The sequence below is a fragment of the Cinclus cinclus genome, chromosome Z, assembly GCF_963662255.1.
Source record: "Cinclus cinclus chromosome Z, bCinCin1.1, whole genome shotgun sequence".
Lineage (NCBI taxonomy): Eukaryota > Metazoa > Chordata > Aves > Passeriformes > Cinclidae > Cinclus > Cinclus cinclus.
Genome location: NC_085084.1, coordinates 15,585,543 through 15,594,257, shown reverse-complemented (window position 1 = coordinate 15,594,257; position 8,715 = coordinate 15,585,543). Strand labels below are relative to the sequence as shown.

Here is an 8,715-nt window from a genome sequence, read left to right as displayed (position 1 = left end):
CTGTCTGGGCAGCTGCATCTGTGATGGAGGGTGACTAGCTCAGAGAGGCTTTCTGCCACGTGGATACTGTTGAGTCCTGGACAAGATGGAATGGCTTCAGCACTACCCTGCAAGCTGATCTTCATCATCAGCTGTGCTCTGGCCAGTTTGCCTGCCCTGGCTGCTCCCAAACCCCAAGGCCTTCTTTCATATTGGGTGGACATATGCTCAGCTACCTTTGCTCCCAGACCACTGATGCCCCATTAGCCACAGTCAGATGACCAGCAAGCTCCTGGCATGTCTTTTGCCTGCCCTTGGGCAAGAACTTTCCCCAGTTCAGTGTGCAAAAATGTTCACCTCACCATGTGCTTGGTGCCTCTGACATTTTAGAAGCAACCGTACAGCTACAACATGGCAAAGAAAACAATCTACCAATGTACTGGTATGTAACAGTTTTATTGCCAGACTGACTGAAATTAAGTGTCTTCTGGCATAATCATCGTCTTCAACTTCGTATTTCACGCTTTCAGGTGGCATGTTAAGAATGACATCAGGAAACACATGGGTAGGCAAGTTCTCCTGAGTCCCAGCTTTTCTTTGGTAGCTTCATTTTCATTCTGACAATTCATTGATCCTTAAAGCATCATTCTGAGCTTCCCGACATCAACACTCCTGTACGCTTATCTGAACAATGCTCCTTTATTGAAGCTTTCTATAGTCTACAGTCCTACCTAAAACCTACCTAAAGCTAAATAAATGTCTAAACACTACATTTCCTATCTGTGCTACAGCTCCTAATAACATTCAGGGGATGGCTGAATCTGTGCCAGCATGTGATGCATCCCCTTTCCACTCCCCTCAGCTGGCGGGGCACAGTCTTCCTCAGGAGCAAGACTCTCCTTTCCACTCTTCCTGCACTTGCTTGGCTGAGACGATCAGAGCAGCCAGGCTGGAGGCAGGGTCACCCGCGGTCACAAATGGATGCTGCCCAGAGGAAGAACAAAAAAGAAAGGAACCCTTACTTTGCAAGACCATGTCCTCACAGGCTCAAACAGGATTCTTCTGGCTCCCAGGAGGATGCACAAAGAGGACTGAGGGCTCCAGGTGCCCCTCTGCCTTTGTGTGCTGCACCTGTCTGAGCCAGGCCCACGTGGCCCACCCTCCTCTTCATCTCTTCCTGCATCTTCTGTGTCCTCAGCTCACAAGGCTTTGGGCCACTTTGCTTTTTCTTACCTGCAGCAGCTCCTGGGCAGACCAGCGCCTGTCCTCATCTGCCTGCAGGCAGCACTGCAGAAAGTCACGCAGGAGAGCTGAATGGTGCCTGGGGTTCTGCAGTTTTGGGGGCCCGTTCCTTTCTATCAGTTCCAAAACCTACAAGAAATGGAAGAGGACACTCGACCTGCTTGTTTCCTGGCCACAGCTGCTCTCTCCACACTGAGCCCCCCTTTCAAAGCTGCACCTTACCCTGAGACGGGCTTCCCTCTGGTAAGGAGCTTCCCCTTCCACCATTTCCAGCCCCATGATCCCCAGTGACCAGATGTCCACTTTGGGGCCATAGGCTTTGCCTCTCACCACTTCCAGTGCCATCCAGCTGGGAGTGCCCACCCTGGAGCTGCGCTTGCTGCGCTCAGGGCTGAGCTGAGCGCAGAGGCCAAAGTCAGCTGAGGAGAAAAACAAACCCTGTCATAGCCAGCCAGCCCTGCCAAAGCTGGCAAAAGCATTGCCCACCCCAAGCCTGACAAGGCCACAGTGAAACTGGCTGGAAAAGGAGCCGGCCTCTGTCTCCACAAGTCCACAGCCAGCAAAATAAGGCATTGGCCTCTTCAAAAAACAGCCTCACTGTTCACCCACTGGCCCAGCAGCACTTTCTGGGAACCGGCAGTCACCCAAAAGCAGCCCCACAGCACATGGGAAGGCTGTACCTGCCCAGGGATACCCACCCAGTTTGACAGATCCGTCCATGCCCACCAGCACATTGCTGCTTTTGATGTCTCTGTGGATGACTTGGCGGGAATGAAGGAAATGCAGTCCTTGCAGGCACTGAGAGAAAAAGGACAGTAAGATAAAAGGGTAAAAGTTGAGGGCCTGATTCCATCCCAGAAAAAAGGAAAGGGCTCCATGAGATTGACAGCTTTCTCATGGAATTGCAAATGAGCACGCAGCATAAGGGTGAGAAAAGAGAAAGGCAAAGAGCATGCTGCTTCAACACTTGTAGAAGTCTTCTGTCTTTTTGGGAGGCATCAGAGCTTCCAAAAGCCCTTCCTGCTTTCCTAATAGTCACATGAAGTTTAGCTGGAAAGCATCATGGCAAACGTTTTCTTGAGAGCCTCATGGCAGCAGAGGAGGAAGCAGCACATCAGACCTGTTCCAGAATCCAATGCTATCTGGGCTGAAATGCTCCCCTTTGAGGCTGAGGACATCTGCTTTGCCCTTAGCTTGAAAGTTTGCAACCCACACGCCTCCTTAGAGCAGCAAGTATTGCAGGACAGACTGACGGGCTGCATGAAGTGGTTGAGAGGAAAAGCCAACAAGACAGAACAAGTGAAACCGAGCGAGCACGAGTGCCAGAGGATGGACAGCATGGAAGAGCACAAGAACAGAGCCTCAGCAGTGCAGGGACACAGGCAGGACGTTCATTTCAGATGCTCTTTTTTCTTCTTCTTCTTCTCTGTGGTGTGACAGCAGCAGTAGTAAAAGAAAGCTGTGAGCAAAAAATCTCTGCTGTTCCTACCCAGCAGCTGACAAGAGCCATGTGGGGCAGGCCAGGGGAAGCACAAGTAGGATCCCTCACCTCCCGACAGACAGCACCAATCTGTCCTTCCTCCAGGTACACTGCGCTGAGTACATCTGACAATGTGCCACCGTCCATCAACTCCATCACCAGCCAGAGTTCCCTATCAACCAGGTAGCTGGAAGAGGAAGACCAGAGCATGGGGACAGAAGGAATGGGCACAGTTCGGTCATCAGCCCAGGGTGAGCCTAAGCCAGGCTTTTCTAACTGCTCTCCCAACTCCCTAGGCTGCAAGAGGTCGTTGCACACCAAGAGCCACCTCCTCCCACGCCCTGCAGACAACTGCAGAAATCAGAAACAGCTCCATTTTCTGCCAGTGACCTGAGGGCTTGGTGTCACTTCTGCCTTGCACTATCTAAAGGAGCAGCAGCATGACAACAGCCCAACCTGTCTAAGTAGGTAACAATATTGGGATTCCTGTTGTCCCTCATGGCCACGATTTCATTGACAGCCAGCTCCTCGCACATCTCCTCCTGAAGGGACATTTTCTTGATGGCCACCTAAAAAGACATTGAAGACCACTAACTTGACAAGTGTCTGCGTGCCCGAGACCACAAGGAGCCCGCAGTGATGCAGCAAGCGGTGCCCAACTGCCTTGTTTCCAGACAGAGGCGCTGAGGAGAAGCAGCACAGCCCATCCCAAATACATTCTGCACCCTCAGGTGAGACTGTGCTTCAGATCCACAGCATCTGCTGCAGACATGGAGGAGCCCCCCCCAGAGCTCAGAGCAGAGCTCACAGCAGTGGGGAAGGCACTCCAGAGCTGCAACATGTGCTGGGGGAGTTGACACTTTACCTGTTGTCCTGTGCTGGCATGGAGGGCTTTATAAACAGCTCCAAACCCCCTAGAAAGAAAACAGCAGCAGAGAAAGCCCTTTAGTCCCTGGCAGTGAAAGCAGGCCCACGCAGGAGAGGTGTCCAGGCTGCGCCCAGGGTTTAGAAAATGCCTGGCTACTGTATCTCTTCATCCAATAGCTCATCAGCCCACCAGCCTCTGCCACGCAGGGCAGGGTGTCACAGAGAACACCCAGCTCCGACATGTAGACCAAGGGCTGCTGCAAATCTCCAAGGCGCATCCCCACTTAGGTCAGTTCCAAACCTGAGGGCACCTCTGTCTGTGTCTGGGTGTGCATGCATGCGCATGTGAAACATGGAGAACAGCTATTTTCCAAACACTGTCTTTGAAAAGCTGACCATTCTTGGGTGCCAATGTGCTCTTTTAGGCCATCAAGCTGCAGAGGCACAACATCTTCCAGGTCCTGCTCCTTGCCACAAGCAAGACATTGCCAGCCCCAAGTTGTCTTTGATGATGCCTTCCGACTGCTCAGACTTAGCAGTCCTAAGAGGTGGCAGGAGGTAAAGCTGGGGTCTGGCTGTGTTTGGAGGTTGCCTGGCTTCACGCTTGATATTGCGCCAGCCAAAGATGGTTGGCCCACGGTTCTAGAGAAAACACAGGCGTCACACTTACCCTCGTCCAAGTTCTTCAAATGCTGTGTATTTCTTCATTGGGTGGCCCAGACTCACAATGCTCCCTGAAAGACAAAAGCAGTTCAGGGCACTCACTTTCCAACTGAGAGGCCCCTCCACAGATAATCCCAAATGCAGCCCCACTCGGGCGACCTCTGGGCCCTTTACAGTCACTTGGCTTCCAGCCCCTGAAAACAGCCAGTGCGAGGGCAATCTTCTCCACCTTTCAGCAGCTGGCCTTTCCAAGAAGGACTTTCTTTGTTTCAAGCACAGCATCTCATGTGAGATGGCAAAAGGATGAGCCTTCAAGAACTGGGCCCTCAGAACTAAGGAAGGGCCTTTGCAGCCTCTGCAGTTGCACCAACCATCACTGGCAGGGCCACCTGGGAGCACCAAGTGTCCCATCCAGAGAAGGAGTAGAAATGACAGCCAGCAAACAGCTGGGGCCAGAGAGCTGCCTGGTGCCTAGGCACTCGCTGGGCACCAACCTTCAGCTCAAGCAGAAACAACTATGTCTGCTGTTGTCTATGGCACAGAAGGCAGCCCAGGCAGAGCCAAGGCAGTCGCAGCTGCCCTCAGAGGCACCAGGAGCAGCCCAAGCTCTCTCTGGCTGCCTCAGAGCACAGCAACAGGTTCTGTAGGGAGGCCCAAGAGCCTCTGAGACACTAAACCCAGGAGGAACTTGTGGCGCGGCCGACAACCAGACACGCAGACAACACACTGCCCTGGCAGATGACAAATACACCAGACATACTCAGGGTCTTCAGGCTCTGCTCCTCTCTGCTCTCAGGCTGCTGGGCTGGGCTGCTGGATGAAGTGCTGGCAGCTGAGGGAGTGCCTGCTGCCGCAGGCCATGCTGCTGCAGCGGCACACTGAAGCGCAGAGTGTGTGTCCAGCTGGGAGAGGGAAAGGATTGCCTGTCAGAAGGGTGGCTGGCACAGATGCCCCAGAGAGCACATGGCAAAAGCAAGGCCTTAGGAAGATGCTGGCAGCCGCCGCCAGGCCTCTTCAGCTGGCAGCTTTTGGATGTCCCCTACTCAAAGGCCATGGGAAAACCTCAAAGGCTGCTTTGAAGCAGCAGCTCCCGGCCATTTCCTCGCTACATTTTATGGGCTTTTCTGCAAGTCGGCTGTAACAGGGTGTTGACACCCTTGCAGAGATCCAGAAAGAGGTCAGATCATGGCCCCAGAGCCTTGCTGCCTTCCGCCTACTGTGCTCTTCTGGGCAATGAAATCACCCTGCAGCTGGCATGCAGGTGTCTGGGCAGAAGGCCAGAGCATGCGCCTTTTCTCACCTGGTTCACTCATTTCCCCTCTGTATTTCAGGCTTTAAGGAGCGGCCCTTTAGATCCCAACTCCAGCCCTTCTGAGACCCACCTGCCCTTTTGCTGGGGGTTGGTTCTTTCCCTTTTCCCTCTGTGGAATTTTCCCCATTGTCATGCTAAGATACCTGTTGACTGGGCCCTGGTTGCAAGGGGGAGGGGAGAGAAGAGGGAAACCCTGCGAGATTCAAACATCCAGAAGAGGAAACAGAAGGCTCTGGCTCTCCCCATTTCCCCGCAGAGTTTGGACCAGAAGGACGATCGCCGCCTCAGCTCCATCCCCTGCCATCCCAGCGCCAGGAATCATCCTCACTGCTGTCAGACCCTGCCCTGCTGCCTTCTCGCTTTAACCTGCCATCATCCAGCACTCTGCTGAGCACTGGGACCCACACCATGAGCGGAGGGCTCTCTCCATCTCTCTCTCCCCCTGGGACAGCGCTGCCATCACCCCCAGCCCTCCTTCGGCTCTGCGGGACCTGCCCGTCCCCAGCACCGGGAACTGCAGCTCAGGAAAAAGGTGCCTGCAGCCAGAAAGGACTGGGACTGAATTACCGTTCTGTTTGGTGCTAATTTCATAGCTGTTGGGTTTTGTTGTTGTTGTTGTTTGTCTTGTTAGATATATTAGTAAAGAACTGTCATTCCTATCCCCATATCTTTGCCTGAGAGCTTCCTTAATTTCAAAATCATACTAATCTGTAGGAAGGAAGGGTCACATTTTTCATTTCAAAGGGAGGCTTCTGCTTTCCTTAGTAAACACCTGTCTTTCAAACTAGGACACCTTTACAATCTTGAGCTGCCTAGAGTTCTCCTCATCAAACTCTGTTGTGACCTTGTGCAAGTGAAGCACCCTCTAGCATGTACCTGAAGCTAAGTAGTCCAAGGAGAGGGGCAGCTCCCTTCCAGAGACCAGTGTGTCCCTCCTAAGTATCCTTCAAGGCTGTGCTCTGTGTCTTTGGACCGCTCTGTGTGCTGAGCACAGGCAGCCTGCACAGACACCGGCACCAAGGGGCTCACTTCTACACCAGGACTGATTTAATGCTGCCCATGGCCTGATCCCAACAGACTTTCTCGGGCCCTCTCGGCATCCCAGCAAAGCGATGCTTCAACGTCAAAATCCAGAACCCCTCGTCCCATCAGCCAGGGCTCCCTGGCTTGGCTGAAGCAGCACTATGTCATGGCAGGCACAGGGCCCCCAGCATCTTCAGCCACGAGAACCAAGGGCTGGGTCATGCAAACCTTTAAGCTTGACTCTGCACCGAAGGCACTGCCAAGCACAGCTGCCACTTACTGGTTCTGCATGTTCTGGCCATGGAGGGACAGCAGCTGGAGGCTGGATGTCCTTTTGCTCCTCTTCAGCCTCTTCCTCAAGGAGAGAGGGAGCCAGAGGAGGTGCTGCCCCTGCTGTTGAGGCCTGCAGACAGATAGCAGTGAGAGAGACTGGGAATAGGCAGTCCTTTAGGAGCTGATTTCTGTTGTGCTGGGCATGGGTCCAGAATAAGGGGACATCACAGACTTTGAAACAAGGTGGGATTCTGAGCCATGAAAACCCTGTTGAGATGCGTGAATTAGCTGGGACTACATCTTGCTGTGCATTTGCTCTTCCACCCTGGCTAGAATCAGCAAGATGCTTTTGGGCTACCACACTTGGATTTCATCTCTTGAAAGGCTTTTCATTGGAAAATGAGGAAAGAGCCGCTGCTCTCTTTGCTGCTGCTGATGCCAACAGCCACCTGGCCTTTCTATCAGCCTCCCAGGCTGGCACTCTACACTGTCCTGCAACAATCCAAGCTCACAGCTTGCCCCACAATTCTTCCACGCTAGCAACGTCACAGGTTGCTTTGCCACTCACCAAAGGACAGGCTTTCCTCCATCCACGTGTCAGGTGACCTGCAGCCAGCAAAGGAAAAGGAACCAGATCTGCCTTTAGAAAAGTTGCCTGTCTTGGGGAATCCCACAGCACAAGTCGGGCCCAACAGAGAGCATTTCCCTTTCCCAACACGCCTCCAGGAGCAACCGTTCTTTCCCACATCAGTCAAGGGAACAACAAGGACACTAACCTAGGTTCTGTCTACATCTGGGCCCCTTTTGCCAGGAGACAAATAGAAACAAATAGCCATGGAAATGCCATTTCTTCCTTAACAGACAGAGCTTTGCTTCTGCCCAACAGCTAAAGCAGCTTTTTCCTCTTCTCTTCCCTTTCCTGAAGTTTATGTATTTCTATAGAGATGGCATGCACTAATTCCCATCCATTTGCTGAAGACCATACCCCAGGAAAGCTTCTCCCATTGGTCCCTTCTCCGTGGTGCCTCTCTGCTGAAGCAGCCCAGAAACAGCTCCTGGGTTCAGCAGCAAAGCCTAACTGGCTTGCAGTTTGTGCTGCACCACCAGGGGAATCACTATCTTGGCACACCATAAAGACTCAAGTCAGACAGCCGAGGCTGCTAAATGGCAGAACATGCAGCAAAAGATGCTTTCCCTCACTCCCTGAGAGAACCACAGCACAGACGTTTTAGAAGTACTTCAGAGGATGTCTCCTTAGACTCTGCGATTTACCAACTCAGGTGGTCTTGGTTGAAGCAGCAAGCTGAGGCAATGACACACTGCACTGCCACGCACTGTCCCGTGGCGGGAACACAACTGCTGCCGCTTCCATAGCAAATACTCTCCACCTGCCACCCGGTACAGACACCCCTGTTGGAGCTGACGCTGTTAGCAGGAGATTTACCAGAGAGGTGACATCTGAATGGTCATTCTGCTCCCAAATGAACTCAGTCATTACTCAGGCATAAAGTGAAGCACAGGCCAGGTGATGTGACCCCGAGGATAAACCTTTACTTACGAGTCAGGTGCGTCAGGTAGTAGCCGGAATAGGCAACAGAAAAAACAGTGCAAACGGCGGCACAGACTTGCTTGATCATTTTAGCAGTGCTGTGAGGGTTTGCACACTAAATGCCACCCGAGGGAAGCAGCAAGGCTCCTCTTGGGGTGCAGGCTGTCTGCTGAGAACTCCTTGATCACAAGGATCCTCCTGCAGCCAGCGAGCGCAAGAGCTGCTCTGGACAACGAGGCCTTGCACCCACTGGAACAACACTGTGCTGATGGCACTGTGACATGGCACCGCTGCCTTGACGTCACAATAGCAGATACTATTAGCTAT

At 52.8% G+C, this 8,715-nt stretch overlaps 1 protein-coding gene across 1 annotated transcript; it reads right to left on the bottom strand.

Annotated features, from left to right (window-relative positions):
* Positions 1-861: 861 nt before the first annotated feature.
* Positions 862-8,476, bottom strand: LOC134056218 (serine/threonine-protein kinase PAK 3-like). The gene is made up of 12 exons (XM_062512864.1): positions 8,398-8,476; positions 7,408-7,445; positions 6,847-6,969; positions 4,992-5,133; positions 4,239-4,302; positions 3,567-3,615; positions 3,158-3,270; positions 2,771-2,888; positions 1,920-2,019; positions 1,444-1,640; positions 1,213-1,350; positions 862-963 (listed from the first exon to the last, which is right to left on the bottom strand). The coding sequence occupies exons 1-12, from the start codon at positions 8,474-8,476 to the stop codon at positions 862-864; spliced, it is 1,263 nt and encodes a 420-aa protein (XP_062368848.1).
* Between the last annotated feature and the right edge of the window lie 239 nt (positions 8,477-8,715).